Source organism: Pipra filicauda, unplaced genomic scaffold (genome assembly GCF_003945595.2).
Source record: "Pipra filicauda isolate LSUMZ 115617 unplaced genomic scaffold, ASM394559v2 scaffold520_size808073_pilon, whole genome shotgun sequence".
NCBI lineage: Eukaryota > Metazoa > Chordata > Aves > Passeriformes > Pipridae > Pipra > Pipra filicauda.
The window spans coordinates 639,325-664,622 of NW_024104666.1; the positions used below are offsets into that span (position 1 = coordinate 639,325).

The following is a 25,298-nucleotide window of genomic DNA, read 5'->3' on the forward strand; positions in this document are numbered from 1 at the left end:
TTTCCATTCCTCATTTGGATGTTGGCTTCAATTTGTTTGATAAATTATATAAGATAAAAAAAAAAAACCAACTCCACCCAACCCCCAAATCAATGGAAACGCCGCCGATTCCTCCCGGCATCCCAAAAACGGGGTGTCCTCCCGCGGTGCTGCAGGGTGGGAGGTCCTGTGCCAGGGCAGGGAAATGGGTTTTCCCCATGGGATCAGCCAGGGTCCCAGGGATGTGAAGGTGGGGATGGCCTGGGATGGGCTCCTCCAGCCCCGTTCCCATGGGAGGAACCCCCTGGCACTGCCCGTGGGGAGGGGCAGCAGCTTTGCCCGATTCTCCCACAGCCCCAAACGCTTCCCCGATTTTATTTATTCCTTTAATCTCTTTGCCATTAAAAATGCAAAGAGGGGGATCCATTAGGTGGGAATGGGCCCCCCCAGCACAGGAAGATGTGAGGCCGTGGTGGTTCCCGATGTCCCTCAGCGCAGGAGGGTCACACCGGGGCCAGGCCCCTCCGTGGTGGAAATGAGGGGTGACGGGGTGTTCCCTCCCTGCCAGCCTTGGGGCAGGATCCCCAGCCCAGCCTTGGGGCAGGATCCCCAGCCCAGCCCAGGGATGGTGGCCCCACGGAGCCTCTCTGAGCCCCCCAGCCAGCTCCTGGTTCCCCTGGAATTACTGTGAAGTTGGGTGAAAGCATTTTTGGGAAGGGGCTTCAGCTTGTCCTCCTTGCCAAGGCAAATGGGCTCGAAACATCCATCAAAGCCAACATGAAATATCAGGGATAAAACCACCCAGATCCACTGGGAAAGGGCAGGACCCCCAGCGGGATCCACAGCTGGAGTGGGATGGGGGACATGGAGCTGTCAGGAAGGAGCCAGGTCCTGGCTGCCCCCAGGTTTGGGGACGCTCCAGCCCCTTTGGGATGCCAGGAGGCCACGGATCCCCCACCCACCACCCACTCCCTTCCCAGGAGGACTCATCCCCCTCAGCATCACCCCCGGGTGCTCCCACGGCCCTCCACCCCCACCCTGCTCCATCCCCCCCGTGTCTCCAGGAGCCCCCACAGCCCAGAGCGCTTCAGAAATCCCACTTTTATTTCAGATCGGAAACAACCAACCAGGAAGAACGAAAAAAAACCCAACCCACCCCAAACCCCAAAAACTCCCCCCAAAGAATGAGAAACGGCCCCAAATCCGAACCAGTCCAGTGCCCAGGTGGGTGCTACATACAGGCTGGGGGGCTCGGGGGGCTCGGGGCTCCCCGGGCTGGGGTCGCTCCGGCTCTTCCCAAGGGGGGTCGGCTCAAAGTGCATCAAGCAGGAGGTCAGGAATGTCCCCGCACTGGGCAGGTGGGGAAATCGAGGCACGGCACAGGGAGGGGGGACAGGGGGGGGCTTTGAGGGGGGGGGTGAAATCCAGCCCTTGGCAGCCAAGTCCATGCAAACGCTCCCGGCTCTAGGAACCATCTCAGGCGCGTGTATTGCTTAGGGGATGATTTGGTTTATCATAAATACGAGCTATAACGTTGGATCGGAGTATCCGGCGGGATCCGCCGCGGGGGGGGCGCGGGCCCCGGCGCGGGGAGGGGGCACACGGGGCTCCATGCACGTTCCATGCACTTACGGGTTGGTTTTTGCCCGGCGAGGGGGGCTCGGGGGGCGGCGGTGTCGTTACCGAAGTCTCCATGCGATGGCACCGCCCCGGCACGGCGGGGACACCCCCGGCCCCTCGCCGCCCCCCTCCCGGGGGGGGCACGTCTCTGGGCCACGGATGGATGTACAGATAGATATTTATATATATTTATAGCTCTCTCCTGCTCGCCGCGGGGCCGCGGGGTGACCCCACTATTTCATGCCGCTGCGCAGCACCTGGTTGGCGGCGATGAGCATCACGCTGATGATGAAGGCGATGGCGAAGGCGCAGATGAGGCTCTTCCGCACGCAGGTCTGGCGGATCTGCTGGCTGGAGCAGGCTGGGGGGAGGAGAAAAACAGGGGGTTACCCCAAAAACACCCTCCCCAAACCGCGGCGGTGCCGCCCCGCGCCGTCGGTGCCGGGGGCGTTCGGCATCCCCGGCCGGGCACTCACTCTCCACGTCCACGGGGCACTCCTCGGCCGTGCCCATGTGACTCTCCTCCTCCGTCATGATGATGTTCTCGATGTCCTTCATGGACAGGTGCTCGCAGAAGGTCTCGTACAGCAGCCGCTTCAGCTCGTCCACCGTCAGCTTCTGCATGTCACACTGCGGGCACCGGGGTCACCCCGCGGGCACCGGGGTCACCCCACGCCGAGGGGGGGCTACGGGGCCTCCCCCACCACCCTGGGGTGTGGCACTTTGGGGCCTCCCCACCACCCTGGGGTGTGGCACTTTGGGGCCTCCCCACCACCCTGGGGTGTGGCACTTTGGGTGGGTCCCCCCGGTCTGGTGTCCTGGTGACCCCCCCGTGGGTGTTGGCACCAAACACCCGCCCGTGGGGGAGAGGGGGCAGGAAAGCTGAGATTGGTGCACTCTGATCCTGATCCTGACCCTGATCCTGATCCTGACCCTGATCCTAGTGATTGCACTAACCCTAAACTGGAGTCTGAACCTGAGCAATCCTGACTCCAACTCTAAACCTGACCTTAACCCTGATCCTAACCCTGGCTCTGACCCTAAACATGATCCTAACCCTGTCTCCAACCCTAACCCTCATCCTAAACCCGACCCTGACCCCAAATCTGACTAAACCCTAACCCTGACCCCTTAAACCAGTGCTGACCCTGACACTTAAACCTAAGCTGGAGCCTGAGCTGGACCCTAACCCTAATCCTGATTCTTAAACCAACATTAAACTTGACCCTGACCCAGAGCCTGATCCTGACCTTCACCCTCACCCTAATTCCACCCCAACCCCAATCCCACCTTGAGCCCGACCCCAGCCCCAGCCCTGCCCCTTTCCCGGAGCCCCCCAGAGCTCTGGGTGGGGGTTCTGGGGCGCTGCCCCCGGGGTGGGGGGTGTTTGTACCTTCCAGAACACGGTGTCGAAGTCGGTGCCGTGGAACTTCTCCGGGATGCCCGAGGTGGACAGTTTGGGCCCCAGTAACGTCACAAACTCCTCAAAGTCCACCTGCCCATCGCCTGTGGGACACAGGGACACGTGTGACACCCCCCAGAGGGGTTGCAGGTGGGGACACCCTGCCTGGACTCGGGGATGCTCAGATATCCCCACCCCATGGGGGTCCTGCTCCAAGCCATGGTGTTTTTTGGGAAGATCCCACACCAGGGCTTGGCGCTGCCTGGGGACCCTCCCTGGGGCAACCTGGGGGGACCCTGATCCTTGGGGGGCTCAGGCAGAACCCAGATCCCCCCAGATGTCCACCTGGAGCAGCAGTTGGTGTTAAGAAACCTTGGACTTCACCAGCCAGGACCCCCAAACTGGCTGAGGACCCCCAATACCTGCCAGGACCCCACAGCAGGGACTCCCCAGATCAGCTGGGAACCTCCAGTAAAGTTGGTCCCCAACTGAGGACCCCCAGTGTGACTGGGACTCACACTGGACCCCCCCAGTGTGAGCTGGGGACCCCAAATGTTGACTGCCCCCCTCCCAGAGCTGGCTGGGGAACCCCAACATCATCCCAGACCCCAATTCCAGGCGGGACCCCAATACCATCTGGAGGCCTCCCAGTGCCAGCTGGGGACTGTCACTGCTGTCTGGGGACCCCCAAAACCAACCAGGGACTCCAACACTGGGTGGGGACCTCCAGCAAAGTTTGGGGTCCCCAACACCAGCTGGGACTGCCAACACTGGCTGGAGCCCCCAGTGCTGGATGGGGACCCCCCAAAACCACCTGAGGACCCCCAGGGCAATCTGGGTCCTGTCCAATGTGACCTGGGGACACCCAACGTCAGCTGGAGCCCCCCAGTTCTGGATGGGGAAAATCAACACGGTCCAGGACTGCAAACACCAGCTGGGATTTCAGTTCCAGCTGTGCCCCCGTGGGGGCCGTGTCCCCCGTGGGGGCCGTGTCCCCCGTGGTGGGGGCCGTGTCCCCCGTGGGGGCCGTGTCCCCCGTGGTGGTGGCCGTGTCCCCAGGGGTGCTGCCATGTCCTGTGGCCGTGGGGACTCTGGTGTGGGGCTGTCAGGGCAGCACTAACGATGAGTAACGAGGGGAAGAGGAGCCTTGGCAGCGCTGCCAGAAAGGCTTTTAAATGGGGGGAAAAGGAAAACCAATAAATTAAGGAGCTCTTTGAGGACCTTGATGGGCTCGGGAGGGACACGGGCAGGGACAGGGTGATGGTGGCAGCGAGTGCTTGAGGGGCATGCTGAGGACACAGCCCAGGGTGCAGGATCCAGCCTCGGCACCACGATCCCAGCAGGCTCAGTGACCCCACAAGCACCCCAGGATCATTAAATCCTCCCAGATGAAGCTGCGTGGTGAGGATGGTGGTGATGGATAAACAGGAAGCTCTGGAATGAGGATCACACCTGGAGCAGGCTCATCCCACATCCCGTGTAGGGTCCAGCAGCACCCAGTGGGGTGGGAATGGGGAGAACCAGGAGTTCCACCGGAGCGGGGGCCAGGGTCCTGTCCCTGTGCCCACCCTGTGCCCACCCTGTGCCCACCCTGTGCCCACCCAGGTCCTACCGTCCATGTCGAGGCGCTGGATGATGACCTCCAGCTCCACCTCGTTGGGCATGTAGCCCAGGGAGCGCATGGCTGTGCCCAGCTCCTGCTTGGAGATGAACCCGTTGCCATCCCGGTCGAACACCTTGAAGGCTTCCCGGATCTCTGCGGGGGGAACGGGGATGAGTCCGGCTGCACACCCCCCCCCAGCACCCACAGATCCCTCCGGGCATCCCACCCACCCCTCCAGCCCTCCTGGGTGTCCCCACACAGGGGACAGGGCAGCACATGCCCCCACAACTCCCCCAGAAGGGCCTGACCCCCCCAGGGGGACCCCACAGACCCTGAATCTTTGCTCCAGTTCCAGTCACCCACTCGCGTCACCCACCCTGTCCTTGTCACTGCCAGGCCTTCTGCAGCCAAAAATCCAGCATTCCACCCCCAAAACACATTCCTTGGATGTGCCTGAGCTTGGGATGGCACCAGGTGGGGGCTGCAGGTGGGGGGACCCCCACAGTGCTGCAGCATCCAGCTGGGAGCATCCCTGAGGATCCGGGGTCGGGGTGTGCCAGCACCTCCTGGGGTGTTCCAGGATCACAGAGTGGGACTGTGGCCCCATTTTGGGATTATGGGCTGGAACTGTGCCCCACCCCACAGTCCCAGGGTGGGACTTTGCCCCCATCCTGGCATCCGGGGCTTGATGCCGGAGCTGTGCTGCACTTCACACCCAAAAAAATCCCAAATCTTGCTGGAATTGCCGCAGTGTTCAGCCTTTTCCTGTGCAGAGGAGGATGGGATAGAAGTGGGGAGAAACTGGGAGGATTTGGGGGGTTCTGCCTCCAAACGAACCCTCGGGATGTGGAGGAGGATCCCTGCTGTGCCAGGCTCAGAGGGCAGTGGGGACACTGAGGCACAAGGTGTTCCCACGGGCTCCATCCCACCTCCTGCCGTTCTCTGGGCTTTGCTCTGTTTCGGGGGATATGTGGAGCTGGAACAAAGCTTACGGAAAAGAAGGACCAGGGAATTTGTACTGGGAACAGCAGGAAGCTGGGTCGGGATGTTGGTGCCTGTTCCTTCTCTGTGCCAGCTGCCAGAGGGATTTATGTAGAAGGATCCCAGCAGGAGAAATGGGCTGAGAACTTTGGTTTTGGGAAGAAAACACCATGTCGTGTCACATTACCAACCCCCAGCACTTGGGGACGTCCCTGCCTGGATGGTGGCACATCAGTGACATCTTCTGAGGGGTTTTGGGGGAGTTTTAGGGGTTTTTTGGCCTGTCTGTGATGGCTGATCTCCTCCGTGGTCGGTGTCCCTGCCCAGGCAGGGGATGCTCCTGGGGAGCCCCGCTCTGCTCCAGGTACCCCCCCAAATTCATCCTTCCAGGATGCTCATCCCAAAGAGCTCAAAGGAGGCTCCTTGTCAGACGGTTCGGGGTGTTGGGGGACAGGCAAGGACACGTCCCAGCAGTGGCCAAACCGTGGTCCCAGCTGGGGCACCCCGGCCCTCCCCACTGAGCCGGCAGCCCCTCCTGCCCCTGTGGGAAGCTACGAGGGGTGTCTGGGTGTCCCCAGCGTCCCCCAGGCTGTGGGGGAGAGGGGCAGGGGGCAGCGGGTGGCAGCACGTCTGGCACCTCGTGGGGTCACCTTGGGGCTCGCGTGGCATCGCGGGTGGGCATCGGGGGGACACCCCACGGGGACACCCTGGGGACAGCAGCACCCGTGGGTGTCACACGGGGCTGGGTGAGGCACCACGGCATCCTGGGGCACGTGGGGAGCGTGAACACACAGACAGCAGTGTGAGCACACACACAGACACCAGTGTGAGCACACACAGATAGCAGGGTGTGAGCACACACAGACAGCAGGGTGTGAGCACACACACAGACACCAGTGTGAGCACACACAGACAGCAGGGTGTGAGCACACACAGACAGCAGGGTGTGAGCACACACACAGACAGCAGTGTGAGCACACACAGACAGCAGTGTGAGCACACACAGACAGCAGGGTGTGAGCACACACACAGACAGCAGGGTGAGCACACACACAGACAGCAGGGTGTGAGCACACACAGACAGCAGTGTGAGCACACACAGACAGCAGGGTGTGAGCACACACAGACAGCAGTGTGAGCACACACACAGACAGCAGGGTGAGCACACACAGACAGCAGGGTGTGAGCACACACACAGACAGCAGGGTGAGCACACACACAGACAGCAGGGTGTGAGCACACACACAGACAGCAGGGTGTGAGCACACACAGACAGCAGTGTGAGCACACACAGACAGCAGTGTGAGCACACACACAGACAGCAGGGTGTGAGCACACACAGACAGCAGGGTGTGAGCACACACACAGACACCAGTGTGAGCACACACACAGACAGCAGGGTGAGCACACACACAGACAGCAGGGTGTGAGCACACACAGACAGCAGGGTGAGCACACACACAGACAGCAGGGTGAGCACACACAGACAGCGGTGTGAGCACACACACAGACAGCAGGGTGAGCACACACAGACAGCAGAGTGAGCACACACAGACAGCAGAGTGAGCACACACAGACAGCAGGGTGAGCACACACAGACAGCAGAGTGTGAGTGCACAGATGGTGTGAATACACACACTCACATGGAGCGTGAGCACACTATGAAGACATGCAGACAGCAGAGTGTGAACACACACACAGACACCAGTGTGAGCCCACAAAGTGTGAACACACACAGAGTGTGAACATACACGCAGACACCAGTGTGAGCCCACACACAGACAGCACAGTGTGAACAGACACAGACAGCAACATGAGCACACACACACAGTGTAAACACACACAGACAGCAGAGTGTGAACACACAGACTGCACTGCAGCAGGGCTGGGACACAACTGGTGGTGACACCGGACCTGTGCGTGCACAGACGGACACACGGACACAGCCCATGTGGTGATGCTGTACCTGTGTGTGTGCACACACCAGGGCCTTGCAGGAGTGTACCTGCATGTGCAAACACACACACACCCCCCTTGCAAGGCTGTACTTGTACACACACACACCCCCCTTGTAATGATGCCATACTTGTGCACACACACCCCAACCCCTTGCGAGGGTGTACTTGTGCGCACACACACACACCCCCCACACCCACACACACCCCCCCACACCCCCGCACACCCACACACACCCCTTGCAAGGGTGTGCTTGTGCACACACACACACACACACACACGCACCCCTTGCACTAGCACTGTTCCTGTGTGTGCACACACACGGATGCAAAGCAGAACCACCTCACAGTGATGCTGTACCTGTGTGTGTGTGCACAAAAACGTTGCAGTGACGTGGCTGTGTGTGCAAACACAAACACCTTGCAGGGGTGTGCACACACACACACACACACAAACACCTTGCAGGGGTGTGCTCGTGCACAGACATGCGCCAGACACACCCCCCTTGCAGTGCTGCTGTGGTGGTGTGTGCACAGACACACTCCTGGCAGTGCTGTGCTTGTGCCTGTTCACACACACACACACAGGTGCACTCACAACCAGCTCTGTGCTTGTGTGTGTTCACACACACCCACGAGTGCACTCACAACCGGTGCTGTGCTTGTGCACGGACGTGCCCCACATCCCCTTGCAGTGCTGCTGTACCTGTACGTGCACAACCTCCCAACACCTTGCACGGATGTGCTTGTGAACACGCACACACACACAGCCACGCTGCAGAGATGCTGTACTTGTGCACAAAAACACACACACATAGACACACAGACACACAGACACCCCTCCTGCAGCAGGGCTGTGTGTACAAACTCGTCCTGCTGTGACGCTGTACGTGTGCACACACACACACACACACACTGACACACGCAAACACACACACAGTGATGCACACACAGTGATGCACACACACACACACCCTGCAATGGGGCTGTACATGTGCACACACACTGACACACACACAGTGACACGCACACAGTGACACACACACAGTGACACACACACACACACACAGTGACACACACACACACAGTGAGTGACACACACACACACACACAGTGACACACACACAGTGACACACACACAGTGACACACACACACACACAGTGCACGCACACAGTGACCCACACACAGGGACACACACACAGTGACACACACACACACAGTGACACACACACAGTGACACACACACAGTGACACACACACACACACACAGTGACACGCACACAGTGACACACACACAGTGACACACACACAGTGACACACACACAGTGACACACACGCACACAGTGACACACACACAGTGACACCAACACACACACAGTGACACACACACACACACACAGTGACACACACACACACACACACAGTGACACACACACACACACACAGTGACACACACACACAGTGACACACACACACAGTGACACACACACACAGTGACACACACATACAGTGACACACACACACACACCCTGCAACGGGGCTGTACATGTGCACACACACTGACACGCACACAGTGACACGCACACACCCCCTGCAATGGGGCTGTACATGTGCACACACACTGACACACACACAGTGACACGCACACAGTGACACACACACAGTGACACACACACACACACACAGTGACACACACACACACAGTGACACACACACAGTGACACACACACAGTGACACACACACACAGTGACACGCACACACAGTGACACGCACACACACACAGTGACACACACACACACACACAGTGACACACACACACACACAGTGACACACACACACACACTGACACACACACACCCCTCACACACACTCACACAAACTCACACACACACACACACACACATTCTGACACAGCCACCCTGCAGTGAGGCCGTGCCTGTGCATTCACACACTCATAGATGTGTGAGCACACACACGGCGTGACGGGGCTGTGTGGAGGGGGGTGTAGATGCTTGTGCACACACAGTGACACACACAGTGACACACACAGTGACACACACACACACAGTGACACACACACACACACACAGAGTCACACGCACACACACAGTGACACACAGTTACACACACACACACACACCCCCACACACGGAGCCCCTGCAGTGAGGCTGTAACGAGCACGTCAGCGCACACCCCCCCTGCAGAGCTGCACACACACACACACACACACAGAGTCACACACACACACACAGTCACACACACACACGGGTGTGCTGGTCCCGGATGGGTTTTGGGGCTCCCCTCATCCCCATTCCGGGGCTCCTGCCTCAGTTTCCCTGCAGGGATCCCCGGGGGCTCCAGGCCGGGTGCTGGGTCCAGGGGTGCTCTCCCCAGGCGCGTTGGGGACACGTGTGGGGTCCCCCTCCGTGCCTCAGTTTCCCCCGTGGTGCTGGGTCTGGGGCCAGCGATGGGGCCGGGGGTGCTGCAGCCCCTTCTCCCGCGGGCTCCCTGGGGACACTCCAAAGTCGGGGACCACCAGTGCCCGTCCTGCCACCCCGGCAAACTTTTGGGATGGAAAAAGCCATTCTGGTGGTGGTGAGCTGAGCCCGGCCCCGCTCATGGCGCGGGTGGGCAGAGCCCCGCCGGCCGCTCCTCCCGGCCGGAGCCCGCTGACACCGGGGCTGCGTGGGGCTGCCCTGACCCGGGAGGGTGACACAGGTGACAGCCACCCCTCGGGCCCCCCGCGCCACCAGCCACTGTCATATTATGACAGCGGGGAGGGGGGTCACCCCGCCACGCCGGGGAGGGGGGGCCCGGCCCCCCGCCACCACCGCCGGTCCCTGCTGTGTCATATTGGCACAACCGGGGGCCCGGGACCCCCGCACGCCTCCCCTTTCAGCTTTCCTTCCTCCCCTTCTCCTCCTCCTCCTCCTGCTCCTCATCCATCCATCCATCCGCATCCCGCTCGCCCTCAGCCTCCCCACGGCGCCGGGGGAGCGCTCCCCGACTCCTCCGCAGCCGCATCCCGCGGGATGGACTTCCCAGTTCCCCCAGTCCCCCTCACCCCACATTCCCATGGGATGCCTCCCTCATCCCCCCGACCCCCCAGCCCTTGCAGCCCCATCCTCGACTTCCCCCCCAGCCCCCTCCCAGCCCTCCCGCAGCCCCCCAAACCCGCTCACCCTCCAGCTCATCCTCGGGGATCTCCACGGGGCGCTGCTCGGCGAGGATGTTGGGGACGGTGTAGATCCCCCGGTACATCAACGCCGCCGTCACCGGGTGGAAAGGCATCTTCGGGGCTCCCCAAAACCCAAAGTTTAAACCCAAATCTCCTCGGGTAGAGCGGCGGGGGGTCCCCCCGGTCGGTACCTCTGGACGCCGAACACAAGTTGCCGGCACCCGCCGCCCCCCGCCCGGTACCCACCGGCCAGGGGGGGCCGCTCCCCGTCCTCGGGGGCCGGCGGCGGGACGGGGCTGGCGGCGGAGCCCCTCACCGTGCGGTCAGGGAGCGGGGGGGCTCCGCTGGGGGCGGCCCGCTGCCCCCGCGCACATGCCCTCCCGAAGTGGAGACGGGAGGTGAAAGCATCCAAGCCCCGGTTAAATCCCGGTGGAAGCGGCGGCGGCGGCGGGGGGGACGGGGCTGGCCATGCCGCTCGGGGCCCCCCCTCCGCCCGGCCCCCCCCCACCTCCGCCCGCCTGGGGGCCCCCCTCGGCCGGCCCGGGCCGCTCACAGCCCCCGGGGGGCCGCTGCCACCGGGCCACGCTCCCCGGTGGGGCCCGGCATGGCGGGGCCGAGGATGAAGGCGGCCTCTTCGTCTTCCTCCTCCCTCCTCCTCCTCCTCTCCGTCCTCCCCGCCAAGTGTCCCGGGCAGGCCGGGGTTCGCAGCCGCCGCGGTTCAGCCCCCGCCGCGCCCCCGCCGCCCCCCCCGCGCCGCCGGCAGCCGGAGCATCCTCGGCCCCGGCCCCGGGAAGCGGCGGCGGAATCCGGGGAGCGGCGGCGCCGGGCGGGTTTTGAACGATCCCGCCCGGGAAATGGGGCTGGGGGCGGGGGGAGGTGGGGCCTCCCCTGGAGGGGGCGTAATGAGGGGGGGGCAGTGCGGCAGTGAGGGGGGCACGGCCACCCGGGAGCGTCCCGGGCCGCAGCCCACCCCGCAATCCTCCCCGGAGGGGGAGCGGGAGATGCTGGTGCCCCGGGTGGAGGCTCGGGGGGTGCTGGGGGTCCCTGTGGCACCCCCTGTCCCCGCAGGTGTCACCCCGGTGGCCCCACATGCAGCAGCCCATGCCCAGGCAGGTGTCACCCTGAGGTCCCTCCACATGGCACCCCATGCCCGGGCAGCCAACCCGAGAGGTCCCCACACGTCGCCCCAGGCTGTCCCTACCCCCGGGTCCCTGCACATGGCTCCCCATTCCCCGGGAGGTTGTCATCCCAAGGTCCCCCGACTGTCACCACCCCGAGGTCCCTGCACATGGCACCCTGCTCCAGGGGCACTCACCATCCCAGAGTCCTGACAGGTCCCTGGGGCTGTCACCATCCCAAGGTGCCATCACCTGCACATGGCACCCCACACCCAGACAGCCGCCACCCCGAGGTCCCAACACATGGCACCCTGTTCCTGGGGAATGTCACCACCCCAGGCTGTCACCACCCTTAGGTCCCTGCATGTGGCACCCCCTGTCTTGACAGTTGTCACCTCAGTGTCCCCACACTTGGCACCCCAGGCTGTCCCACCACAAAGTCCCTGCACGTACCACCCTGGGGCATTGTCACCCTGAGGTCCCGGGGGGCTGTGGGGTGACAGGGACCCCACAGCCGGACCTGCTGCTCTCACACCACGGGAAAAATGAGCCATGGAAGGGGCAGGAAGGGGGACTGAGAGCAAAGCCCTCTGTCCTTGTCCCCTTTTCCCGTTGCCCCCCACTTCCCCCCCGCCTTGATCCCATTTTTCACCTCATTTCTCACTCTGACAGTGATTAATCCCAGCTGGGCTGATGCACCGGGGCAGGTCCCCACTGGGCCATGTCCCCACGGTGTCTGTGTCCCTGTGACACCCTCCTGTGCCCCAGTACATGGGAAGGGATGCTCCCAGGGCCTGGTACATCTCCCCTCCCAAATCCTGATGTCCACCTTTCCCGGGTGGGGGTGTCCCAGCAGACCCCAACCCGCTGGATTGGGGGTCACAGTGTCCCCCGTGCCTGGGTGGCACCTCTGGGGGGGGACAGCGGCACGGGGAGGCTGCAAAGGTCCCCTCGGAGGTGGGAGGTGGGAGGGAAGGGGCTGGGGGCAGGAAGGACACCATCCCCAGAGCCTTAAGGGAATGAAGGAATGAGAAAAGGGGGACAGTCGGCACCTCCCAGGAGCTCATCGGACACCAGGGATGCTCCAGGGGGACGGGGAGACTGAGGCACGGCTGGGCCCGCTCCAGATGTGCTGCTCGTGTTGGCACTGCCACAAGAGCGCCCAGAATCAAGGAATGGGGCTCCTGCTGCTCCAACCAGGTCCTTCACTGAACGCCCCCTGCCTCCCGCAGCCGCCCCGGACACGTACTCAGCCTCATCCAAACCGACGCTGCCGGGAATTTTCGGGCAGCTCCAACCTCCCTGCGCTGCTCCTTCCATCTCCCGCCGGAGCAGCGGCCGGGACCCCGCTCCGGGGCTCCCCAGATCCCACCTCTGCTTCCCGGCAGCGCTGCCGCTGCGGCCGCCGCTGGATTTAACCAGCTGGGGTCCCCTTTAAGCTATTTTTTGGTTGGGAGAAATTTCCCTCTCCGGCCGCGCTCCGGAGAGGGGGATTTCAGGGATCAGCAATTCCCGGTGCTGCGGGGTCTCAGCTCCCAGGGCAGGGTCCTTCCTCCCGCGGGGTCGTGGCTCGGGGGGGGATTTTTCCGACTCTGCTAAAATTCCATCCTCCCGCGGAGCGCGGGATGGTGTCGGGGCACATGGATCTGTGTCCCACGGGGAATCTCCGCTGTCTAATACCGTGGTTGAGCTCCAGCACTTGAGAGGGGAATGTTGAGAATAACAAGTGGCTTTTGGGGAGAAACAAACCCAAAAAGGCAAAGCCTGATTAAAAATCTCCTCCTTTTTTTTTAATTTGCTCCTCGATGTTAACGAAGTTCCCTCCCAATAATTCTCTGGAGGCCCCGGGGTGGAAACTCATTAATTTCTCACCGCCCAAATCCCAGCAGGAATAACGGCCAATTTCTGGGCTTTTCCCCTCAAATCCCCACCGGAGCTCTCTGTGCAGCGACAGGGACCTGTGGGAGCATCATTCCCTAAGGATGGGGGGGCAGCCGGTCATCCCGGCTCCTGCTCCCTGGGGATGGAGCGGGAGCAGCGGCACGGGGAGGGGGAAGTGAGAATTAAATGGCTTAATTGCATCTGAATGCTTGATGAGGTTTTTGTTCATCAGGGATCACCGTGGGAGTGCTCTCCGCTCTTCCCCGGAGCCCAGCTCGGCCACAGCACTCTCTTCCTCGTGGGATGAAGGTTGGGACAATCCTCGTGGGATGAAGGCTGGGACAATCCCCCGTGCTGAATTCCCTCGCTGATTTTGGGGGGAGAATCTCAGACCTCAGTCCTGAGATGGTGGGGTGGAGGCAGCGGCATCTCAAAATCCCAGGGATTTCAGCTTCAAATCCCAGCCACAGCCTGGGATTTACCCCTTTCTCACACCGCTGGGATGTTGGGAATGTTCCTCTTCATAATTCCTCCATTATTTGTGGATCCTTTTCACAGTTCCCCCTTTATCCCCTCCGGGGCTCAGACCAGCCTTGCCAGCAGGTCAGTGCCACCTCCCCCTGCTGTCCCTTCGTCCCTCCAGTGACAGTGGCACCTTCCCGACACTCCCGGGTTCTTCCCTAATTAACTGGTCCCACTAACGAGGTGGGAGGGGCACGATCCAGGCCTGGCATTTTGTGTCCTGTCCGCAGCTTTGGGAGGATCTCGCTCTCGGGAGCGCTCACTCCGGTTCACATCCCGACATCAATGTCCTTGTTTTTTTCAGGAATTTTGGGGGAATGGAAAGGAAAAGGACCGAAGTGGTGCTGGCACAGGGATGAGGCTGATTGAGCTTTAATTAATCTGCTCCTTGTTTATTCCCCCCTTGGCTCCACATCCTCCTCTGCCCAGTGGAGGCTCCTGGGCTCTCTCCTGCCCTGAGGGATTAGGACTGGGGTGGGGATGGGATTGGGATGAGGTGGGAAGGGATGAGGATGAGGATGGTATGGGGTAGGTTGGGGATGAGGATTGGGATGGAGATGAGGATGAGGTGGGGCTGGGATTGGGATGAGATGAGGCTGGGTTTGGGATGAGGTGGGGGTGGGATTGGGATGAGGTGGGGGTGGGATTGGGATGAGGTGGGATGGGCTGAGGCTGAGGATTGAGATGGGGGTTGGATCTTGGCGAGGCAGGATGGGACGAGATGGGGTTGAAGATGGGATGACAATGAGGATTGGAATGGGGATGGCATAAGGACAGGGATAGAGATGGGCTGAGGATGGGGCCAGGGCTGGAAAGGGGATGAGATGTGGGTGAGGATGGGGATAGGGAACCCTCACAGGGATGGGGATGCCCCAAAGCCATGGGAAAGCTGACCAGGTTGGGGAAACCCGGCAGAGCTGAGGATGGTGCAAACCTGTGCCGAGTGCCCTCAAATCCCCCCAGACAATCCCATGGATAACTCCCCCCGGGACAGTGTGAGGACGCAGGAATGGGGGTGGGCAGTGCCACAGTGTCCTCCACACTGTCCCTCTGGGGGCACCGGGAGGGGCCGGGAGGGGCCCGGGGTGTCGTGGTGTCATTTTAAAGTCACCGCTGGCACCGAGCCCCGGAGGCGCCGGAGGCATCAATCTCCCGGGGCCGGCGCTGTCAGGCGGGTATTTAGTGGAATGTTTCCTAAATGAACGCTTGATGGGAGAAGAGGGATGGCTGCAACGCTCCGAGCCACAAGGTTATCCCAGCGGCCGCGCCGGCTGCCAGCTCCCAGTGCCCGCTGGAAACCCGGGAAGGGCAGCGGAGATAACCCCCGGGAAGGGTCCGGGAGCCGCATCCCACGGGACCGTTCCCACGCTGGGATGGATTTCAGGGGAAATGCCGGGCAAAGCTCCAGGCAGGAGGGGAGGGAAGGGAGAATGGGGAAGGCTCGGAGGGCTCAGTTTAATTTGGGTTCTGAAGGGGGGGAAATATCCCCTCCGTGGGAGGAGGCAGGAATTCTGCTGAGGGGGGATTTTTCTTTATGGAAAATGGGAGAAATTGAGATGATCCTGTACTTAACATCCCTCCAAGTGGATGTGGCCCGGGATGGTGAGGGCAGGGGTGACTCCTCTTGTTCCCACCAGGAGAGACAACTCCCAGAGACCTCAGGGAAGGACCTTTGCAAACTTATTAACTGAATAAAAAGAGACTCATGGACAGCACAGCCTGCCCAGGAAGGAGTGCTGGAGCACAGGTGGGATCTGGCTTTCCCAAAGGGAAAGGTGATGGCTCCTGCAAGGAGTTTTGCCTCTGAGACAGGGCTGGGCCAGTCCAGGCTCTGCTCCCACCCCGCTGCTGGTGCACCATGACAAGTGGTGACACCAGCTCCATCTTTCCAGGGTGCTGTGACCCGTGGCAGTGGGATGCCCTTTGATGCCAGGATCCAGTGGTGCCCAGTGCCGTGATGCCGAGATCTGGTGGTGCCCAGTGCCAGGATAAGAGGTCCCAAAGGCACCTGGTGCCAGGATGCCCAGGTCCAGTGACATCAGGCTGGCAGCAGGCACATCCCAGCAGGGCTGTGACAGTGCCCTGTGTTCCCATGGCTGAGCAGGAGAAGGTGATGGGAGTGGGACTCCAGCATTCCTGCTCTGGATCCAGCCCCAGGGCAGTGCTGCACCCCATCCCATGGCCTTGCACCCTATTCCATGGCCCTGCACCCCATCCCATGGCCCTGCACCCTATTCCATGGCCCTGCACCCCATCCCATGGCCCTGCACCCTATTCCATGGCCCTGCACCCCATCCCATGGCCCTGCACCCTATTCCATGGCCCTGCATCCCATCCCATGGTCCTACATACCGTCCCACAGCCCTGCACCACCCTGCATGGTCCTGCAGCCCATCCTATGGTCCTGCAGCCCAACCTATAGTCCTGCACCCCATCCCATGGTCCTACACCCCATTCCATGGTCCTACACCCCATCCCATGGTCCTACACCCCATTCCATGGTCCTACACCCCATCCCATGGTCCTGTGCTCCACCATGTGCTCCTGCAGCCCCTGGGGTGATCCTGCACCCCAACACGTGGTTCTGTACCCCTTCACAAGGTCCTGCATCCCATTACAGGGTCCTGCACCCCACGTGTGCTCCTACACCCCATGGGGTGGTCTGGCACCCCCTCACAGTGTCCTGCACCCCACCAAGACCCCACACCCCCCCACACGGTCCCACACCCCATCACACCTCACCCAACACCCCCCACTCGGCTCCAGCAATTCCCCCTCTGCTCCATGTGTTTCTGATCCCACAGCATCCGTATATTATCCCTTCCTGGGGCTGAACGGACACCTCTGCTCCCAGCCAGGGCTCCCAAGCTCTGGTTTCCTCGTGCAATGAGTCTCCAATTAACCCACACAGAGCACCGAGTTTGCCAGGTCTCTGCGGGGAGCAGGTGGCCCTGGGTGCCATCCCCCGCCAGGGCTGCCCCTCCCCTCACTCCTCCCTCCTAAAGTAATTTTCTTCCCTCTTTTCCTCCCTGGAAGACAAAGGTGGAGGGACGCAGCCGGCGGTGCTGTGCCAGCCGTCAGCCCGAGCCGGCGGGGATGGGCGAGGATGGATGGGGAGGGATGAGGATGGATGGGGATGGATGGGGATGGATGGGGATGGATGAGGATGGCGGGGACAGCGCCGGGCTGGCAGCTGTCAGAGAGGAAGGAACCAGGTCCCCACGTCCTCAAGACACCGTCGGAAAAGAGCAGGATCCGTCTGGCTCGGACCCCCGGGAGCAGCACTGTCCCTGTCACTGCAGGGGAGACACACCCGGTGGGTGCCCCGAGCATCTCAGGGAGCCCGAGGGCAGGGCTGGGGTGTCCCCGGGGCTGCTCCTCTAATCCCCACCGCGTTGCTGGAGGGCAGAGGGTGACCCTGCAGAGCCCGGGGGTCTCTGGTCCTCCTGGTTCCAGCCCGTGCCAGGAGCCACCGTGCCATGCAAACACCCTTCCCTCGGGCACACACACTCCCCACGTGTGCAGGAGCCCCCCCAGACCTCTGGGGCTTTGTCAAGGTCTTCTTTTCCCCCCTAACCTCCCATCTCACCCCCCCGAGGCACCCGGGGCCGGGGGCAGTGGGGCTGTGGAGCAGCACCCATGGGTGGGGGACACCAGCGGTCGGCAGCTGGAGCTGGACAGTTATGCCAGTCCCCATCCACCCCCTCTGCCCCTTCCAAGCTCTTTTCCTGCAGAGTTGCCAACCAAAGCCATGCACATTTTGGGTGGGCTCTGAACCAGCACCATGACCCCCCTCCAGGGGGGTGGCCCTGGCCCTGGCCCTGGCCACCCCCAGGTCACCCTGTGTCCCCTCTGTCCTGGTGCCAGCAGTGACCCCCTCCCAAGGGCAACACTCCTCCCCCAGTTCTTGGTGGTTTATTCTATTTTTTGAGAGTATTTAACAGTTGGGAAGTGAAATAAATGTGAGTGGAGGAGGCTTTGGGGACCCCAAAGTGGAGAACTGCTGCCAAAGCCCTCGGGTGCTGCCTGGGGTTGGCCAAATTCCCGATTTCCTTCCCCAGGAATGCATGGCAGGGGAAGGCACTGGGAGAGGCACCTGGGAAAGGCTGGTTGGTGGTTTTTTTTCCTCGAGCAAAGTCAGCTCCCACCAACCCACACCCGCTGCCACAGCTCCTGGAGGGTTGATCTGGGAAAAAGGGAAAAAAAACAAAAACAGGATGAAATTTCCTTTGGAAGTGGAGGAACGGCCTGGGATGCACCAGGGAGGGCAGGGGGGGAGCGGGCACTGGGCTGCAGGTGGGAGGGGCAAAGCTGGGAGTGTGCAAAGCTGGGAGTGTGCAAAGCTGTGGGTGTGCAAAGCTGGGAGTGTGCAAAGCTGTGGGTGTGCAAAGCTGTGGGTGTGCAAAGCTGGGAGTGTGCAAAGCTGGGAGTGTGCAAAGCTGTGGGTGTGCAAAGCTGGGAGTGTGAGGCTGTGAGTGTGTGAGGGGCTGAGTGTGCAAGGCTGAGTGTGCAAGGCTGAGTGTGCAGGCGTGTGATGCTGTGGGTGTGCAAGGCTGTGAGTGTACAGTCTGTACAATCCTGCCCACACTCAAGGCTGCGAGTGCACAATTCCTTGGCTGTGCAGTGCCACGGGTGTGTGGGGATGTGAGTGTGCAAGGCTGTGAGTGTGCAAGGCTGAGCGTGCAGGGCCTCTTGGAGCAGTGGGGATCCCTGTGCCAGAGGGCAAGAGGAGACCCCCCCCATGCTGGATCCATCCCTGGCTGTGCCCAGTGCGTCCCCAGTGCATCCCCAGTGCGTCCATCCCTGTACATCCATCCCTGTACATCCATCTGGACATCCATCCCTGTACATCCATCCCTGTACATCCATCTGGACATCCATCCCTGCACATCCATCCCTATACATCCATCCCTGCACATCCATCCCTGTACATCCATCCCTGCACATCCATCCCTGTACATCCATCCCTGCACATCCATCCCTGCACATCCATCCCTGTACATCCATCCCTGCACATCCATCCCTGTACATCCATCCCTGTACATCCATCCCTGCACATCCATCCCTGCACATCCATCCCTGCACATCCATCTGGACATCCATCCCTGCACGTCCATCCCAGTGCATCCATCCCAGTGCATCCATCCCTGTACATCTCACCCCTGCACATTCGTCCCCAGTGCATCCATCCCCTTCACATCCATCTGCACATCCAAACCCTGCACATCCATCTCTGCATATCCAACCCAGTGCATCCATCCCTGCACATCCATCTGCACATCCATCCCAAGTCCATCCATTCCCTGCACATCCAAACCCTGCACATCCAACCCAGTGCATCCATCCCTGCACATCCATCCACAGTCCATACATCCCCTGCACACCCATCCCTGTACACCCATCCTTGCACATCCAACCCTGTGCATGTCCATCCCTGGTCCATCCATCCCTGGTCCATCCATCCTCTGCATATCCATCCTCTGCATATCCATCCCTGCACTTCCATCCCTGCACATTCCCAGCACATCCCTCTGTGCTCCTGTCCCAGTTAGGGCCTGCTAGGAAAAGCCTTTCGGCTCATTTTGGGATGCAGGCAGGGCAGGAAGCACCAGTTGCATTCCTGTCATCAGTGGCCATGTGGGAATTCAGGTCACCCTCCGTGTCCCTCCGCTGCCTCCAGCCATCCCGAAATCCCGCGGGTATCCCACCGGCATCCCTCTGCCAGAATCCCATCCCACCTCCCTCAGCCCTCCTTAAAACAAGGAAAGTGGGGAAAATCCCCCCAGCCCCCCGTGGCGCTGGGGACGAGCCCCGGTCAGAAGCTCCCGCGAATCTCCTGGGATTTGCCGCCGGAGAGCGGATAAAGAGAGCATCCATCCCCGATCCCAGAGGGAGCAGGGGCGGGAACAGCCCCGGGGTCGGGCCTTGCTGGGCTCGGAGTGTTGGGTAGGGCCGGTTTCATCCGTGATTAACGATAAAATTGAGGTCAGTGCAGTGCATCCTTTATTCCAGGCAGGATGGGATCAGGGATCAGAGCCCCAGGAATGGCAAACGCAGGGCTCAGCCCCGCCAGGCACCTCAAAACTCTCCTCCCTCAAGCAGGGATGGAAGGGAGTGACCAGGAACAGCGGGACCCCCGGAATGATGGGGAGGGAGAACCCATCCCGATCCCGTGGGAGCTGTCGGAGGGACCCCAGCTGTGCTTCCCATTAACCCCTCCCAAGGACTCAGAGGTTTTTCCCGAAATAAAAAAAAGCAAAGAAATCCCAGCTCCCCTCCTAGTGCTGTGAATTTTTATTAAAACAGGAGAAAACAGCTATTCCTTGGGAGTACAACAGTCCAGGGAGTGGGAATGTGGCTGCAGCCACGGGCAAGGAATCGATCCCAGGTTTTAAATAAAAAGGGGTTGGGATGGGATTTACGCCACGCCAAGCCCCGAGCTGAGCCTCCGGGGGGGCTGTGGGTCAGGTGAGGCTGCGGGAGGGAGGAGTTGGGGGTCCCGAGGGGATCTGGGGGATCCCCGGGGCAGCACCGGCTCTGCTGGAGGGGAAGTCGCGGCTGGAAGGAGGATTCCAGCCGGGCGGGATTTGGGACGGAAGCAGGAAGGGAAGGTCAGGGCATCCCTGTTCCCCCCGCGGGGGGGTCAGAGCGAAGGCACCCGCGGTGGGACAGGCAGGAGCGGGCAGCCCCGGGCTCAGCCCGGGATAGCGGCATTCCCGGGGCGGGGATCGGAGGGGCTGGATCCAGGCACCCAGGGAAAGCCCAGCCCGCAGCCCCCCAGCCTGAAGCTGTCCGAGTTTGTCACAGTTTGCAGGAAAAATAAGGTTTCATTTGGTTGGCACTAGCTGTTCTCCCGCTCCGCATTCCTGGCAGGGAGGGGCAGGAGGAAAAGGAGGAGGAGAAGAGGAGGAGACCTTCCTCCCACCTCCTCTCCCCCGGGAAGCAGCCGCCTGGATTCCCACAGGCCCAGGTCCCTGTCATCCCGCTCCTGCCTCCCACCCCGGCGGCGCTGGGAGAGCCGGCCCTGATTTACAGCTCTCCACTGGAACATGCTCGGCGTCCTAACGGAGCTCCCGGCACGGGAGGGCACACGGGGCTCCAGGCTGGCACATGGGGCTTGGAACAGGCACACGGGGCTCCAGGGCTGGATCAGGGCTCTTGGGGCCGGCACATGGAACTCCGGGGCCAGCTCATGGGACCCCAAAGCTGGCACCGGAGGCTCCAGGGCGAGCACACACAGCTCCAGGCCACCACATGAGTGAGGCTCCAGGACCAGTACATGGGACCCCAGAGGTCACAGGGCTCCAGGCTGGCACATGAGGCTCCAGGGCTGGCACATGGAGCTCTGGGCTGGCACAAGGGGCTTCAGAGCAGGCACACAGGGCTCCAGGCTGAAACATGGAGCTCCAGGGCCAGCAGGAGAAGGCAATCCGGAGGGATGTCATCCCTGCCAGGGAGAGCCTTGGGCACACTCCTCTGCTGGCTGCCAGGCTGGGGGGGCACAACCACAGCCCCTACCCTGGCACCGGGGAAAAGCCCAGAGGGCCGAGTCTAGAAGCTGTGCTAGAAAAAAGTGAAAGAAAAGCTGGAAAACCCCAGGAAAACAGAGTGTGAAGGGGGAGGCTGAAGGGACGCTAAGCTAGAGAACATCACCCAGTCCGTGGGCAGCCCCGGGGCCGGCAGGGTGTGGGGGCTGGAGCACCCAGGGGGCCCGGGGTGATGCCCAGCCCCCGGCCCCGCGGGGACCCCCCGGCCCCGCGGGGACCCCCCGGCCCCGGGCCAGGCTCCGGGAGCCGTCGGGAAGCAGCAGCGGTGCGGAGCGGCCGGACACCTCCTAGAGCTCCTCGAAGAAGGCCACGCGGGACTTGGTGCTCTGCAGGGTGAGCTGGAAGAGAGCAGAGCCAGGTGAGGGGGGGGCCCGGCCCAGCTTCACCCCCGGGGGGTCCCGGGCTGGGCAGGAGGGAGCCGCTGCCTGTATCCCTCTGGGAACAGCAGGGAGGGCGGAGCCGGGGTGCCGCGGGAGCCCAGGTCGTGCAGCCCCCACCACAGCAAGCACAGCCCGAGGGCCAAGCGGGGCAGGGGGGACAAAGGGTACATCAAGGTCATTAGCGTGGCTGAGGCTTCCAGGATGTGGGATACACGGGAGGCTGGACCAAAGGAGCCAGTCCTGGGGCTCCTGGTGGTGGGGAGCACACAGGGATCTTGGGAAGCTGGAGGAGAACCATCCACGAGCTGAGGGAGAACCACACTCGTCTCCAAACCCACGGCTCCAACAGCCCCTGGACACATGTCCCTGTCACCAAACAGGGACCATCCTCTGTCCCTGCTCACTTCCAACCCCATCCCACCACGTGTGCCTGGTGTGGTCCATGCAGCCACTCCAGCGTCCCAGGATCTCCTCCCTGTCCCGCTCCATCCATCCCGCTGGAGCCGCAGAGCCCGCGGGACTGTCCTTGCAGCCAAGGCCCTGAAGGACTTGGAAACCCTTGGAAAGCTTTCCTGAAGCAATAGCAAGGCGATCCCAAAAATAACACCCCACGGAGGAGCCGGGAGCCCATTTGCTAACGGGCCAAAAGAGATGAAAGAGGAAGAAATCCCGGGATTTACAGACAACCACCGAACGGAGCGTGCCGGGGGAAGTGCCACCTCCCAGCCAGCTGCTGGATCACCAGGAGTTTGCCAAAGCAGCAGGCTAATTGCCAAGGCTTCCTTTCAGCTGGATTAAGCACGGTGCTTCCGCTGGGAATGCCGGTTTTGCTGAAACAGGAATCCTGGGATCACCTTCCAGTGAGTTAAGCCCCTCAACGGAGCCGTCAGGCGCTTCCCCCCCTCCCTGCCTCTCCCCCATGGCCTTTCCTCAGTAATTCCTTCACAGCTCTAATGCCACTTGGAAAAAAAGATCTGTCTTGCAGAGGAAATTTCTGCAGGAGCTTAAGAATCTTTCTCAGCAGCAGCTCCCGGGCAGGGCTGGTTCTCCTCCTCCTCCTCAGCATCCCTGGGCTGCTCCAGTGTCCCCTCCAGAGCTGGGACAGAGGTGGGATAGGGGCTGTGCCATGGGCAGCATTTTGCCTAAGTCTGCAAAAGGGAAAAAAAACCAAGTGGAGAGCCCCAGTCTGCTGCCAGAGCCTCTGGTGGGGCCATCCCACAGGAAGGCCCATCCCTCGTTCCAGGGCCTAAAGGGGCTCCAGGAGAGCTGGAGAGGGACTGGGGACAAGGACCTGGAGGGACAGGACACAGGGAATGGCTTCCCACTGCCAGAGGGAAGGGACAGATGGGAGACTGGGAAGGAATTCCTGGTTGTGAGGGTGGGGAGGCCCTGGTACAGGTTGCCCAGAGAAGCTGTGGCTGCCCCTGGATCCCTGGAAGTGTCCAAGGCCAGGTTGGACGGGGCTTGGAGCAACCTGGGCTAGCGGGAGGTTTCCCTGCCCATGCCAGGGGTTGGGATGGGATAAGCTTTGAGGTTCCAACCCACCCAAACCATTCCATGATTCTATGATCCATCTGCCATCCACCTCCTTCCCAAGGCCCTTCCCAGCCTGGCTGGGGACACAGAGCCTCCCATCCTCCCCCAGCCCACAGGAGTTCACTCCATTAAATCCCAGCGAGAGGAGATGCCCCCCAGATCCCCCCCAGCAAACCCAGCTGGAGGAAAGAACAGAGCCAGCTCCAACTGCTCACGAGCAGAGGGAAGATGTTCCCCTCAGGCTTATCAAGGAATCCGATATTTCCAGCCTGCTCTGCCTGTGGCTACAGCTCTCCATTAACCCCCCACGTGCTTTTGAGGTCCTGAGCCCGAAGCTGTGCCTGCCTCAGCTCCCAGCTTTGGGAAGCAGGCAGAGGCAGAGCTCCAGGATATCCAGGCACAAGGAGAGAGATCCAGCCCTGCCCCTTCACCTGGTGCTTTCAGCTGTGACATTCCAAGGCTCCCGACATGCTCAATGGTACTTCTGTCACCTATCCAGGCAAAAGGAGGCACGGGAAGAGCAGCCCAGCTCTGGGCATACAGGGAGTGGGAGCAAAGTTGGATCTTGATGAGATGGGGTCCCATGGAAAGGTGTGAGCACAGACATCCCAAGAGGGCCATGCCCTGTGGATCACGGGATGCCAGCAGTGGCCAGAAAGGCACAGACCACAGGGATTCATCCCTGGGAGAGTGGGGAGGCCCTGGCACAGGTTGCTCAGAGAAGCTGTGGCTGCCCCATCCCTGGAAGTGTCCAAGGCCAGGCTGGAGCAACCTGGGCTAGTGAAAAATGTCCCTGCCCATGGCAGGGAGTGGGATGAGATGAGCTTTAAGGTCCCTTCCAACAGGGACCAGGATCAGCCCAGCAGCTCCAGCCAGCTGCCTCCTCACATCCAACTGCATCCAGGCACGGGAATCGGCAGACAGGGAATCAGAGCTGCTCCTGACTGCACACAGACTCTGCACCGGAGATGCTCTGCTGTGCCTGGAGGGAAAACGCTCCCTCTCCTTTTTTTCTTTCTTCCATTGTTGTTTTCCTGGCTGTGGAGCAGAGGCAGGGCTGTCCTTGCTCCCATCTGGACCCGAGGGATGCGCTGGGGGAAGATGGGAAGAGCCCGGGGGAGCTCCTGGGGCAGCCTGACTCATCCCAGCCGGCGGTGCCCGGGTGAGGGGAGCTCTCTGCAGGGAAATCCCACTCCCTCCCTCAAGGAACAACCGGTTTTCCTCCTATTTTTTTTTTTAGGACATGAAAGCAAGCAGGAGAGCATCACCCTGTGCCGGCCTCTCCACAGTCCGTGGGGGGAAAGGCCTGCAGCACCTCCAAAAACTCTCCACAGCCTCTGCATCCCCTGTTCCTGGCTAGGCAAGGGGAAATAAATATCCCTCCCTGTAGCGTAACGCTGTGCAGGGTGATTAAGAGGGAGTTACATTCTCGTCAGTGCAGAGAAAAGGAAGAAAAAAATTGATTTACAAGCAGTATTATGATAATCTCCTTCCTGCAGGAGGGAGGGTGGGCTCCCGATGCTCTACCAGAGCCATCAAGGAAAATTTAGAGGGAGAGAGGAGGCAGGGCAATTAAGCGGCCAGAGCCGGAATG

The 25,298-nt window shown here is 61.3% G+C and overlaps 2 protein-coding genes across 6 annotated transcripts in view; both read right to left on the bottom strand.

The window, feature by feature from the left end:
- Positions 1-1,061: 1,061 nt before the first annotated feature.
- CABP7 (calcium binding protein 7) lies at positions 1,062-11,489 on the bottom strand. Its single transcript, XM_027740880.2, has 5 exons — positions 10,725-11,489; positions 4,614-4,757; positions 2,993-3,105; positions 2,076-2,229; positions 1,062-1,960 (listed from the first exon to the last, which is right to left on the bottom strand). The coding sequence occupies exons 1-5, from the start codon at positions 10,831-10,833 to the stop codon at positions 1,833-1,835; spliced, it is 648 nt and encodes a 215-aa protein (XP_027596681.1). The 5' UTR covers positions 10,834-11,489; the 3' UTR covers positions 1,062-1,832.
- A 9,023-nt stretch (positions 11,490-20,512) lies between these two features.
- The window catches only part of NF2 (neurofibromin 2), a 49,500-nt gene continuing 44,714 nt past the window's right edge, over positions 20,513-25,298 (bottom strand). For 3 of the 5 annotated variants that reach the window (XM_027740887.2, XM_027740889.2, XM_039386981.1), the window contains one exon: positions 20,513-22,126. In XM_027740887.2, coding sequence (XP_027596688.1) covers positions 22,076-22,126 — 51 coding nt within the window. In that variant the 3' untranslated portion in view covers positions 20,513-22,075. The remainder of the gene's footprint in view (positions 22,127-25,298) is intronic. The other 2 variants (XR_005565707.1, XM_027740888.2) reach the window with 2 other exon arrangements.

Coding starts and splice junctions, on each gene's coding strand:
- CABP7 (XM_027740880.2), bottom strand. CDS start 10,833: ATGCCTTTCCACCCGGTGACGGCGGCGTTGATGTACCGGGGGATCTAC. Junction 4,758..10,724: donor CCCCGAGGATGAGCTGGAGG/GTGAGCGGGTTT, acceptor TTCCCCCCGCAG/AGATCCGGGAAGCCTTCAAG. Junction 2,230..2,992: donor TCGACACCGTGTTCTGGAAG/GTACAAACACCC, acceptor CGGTGCCCGCAG/TGTGACATGCAGAAGCTGAC.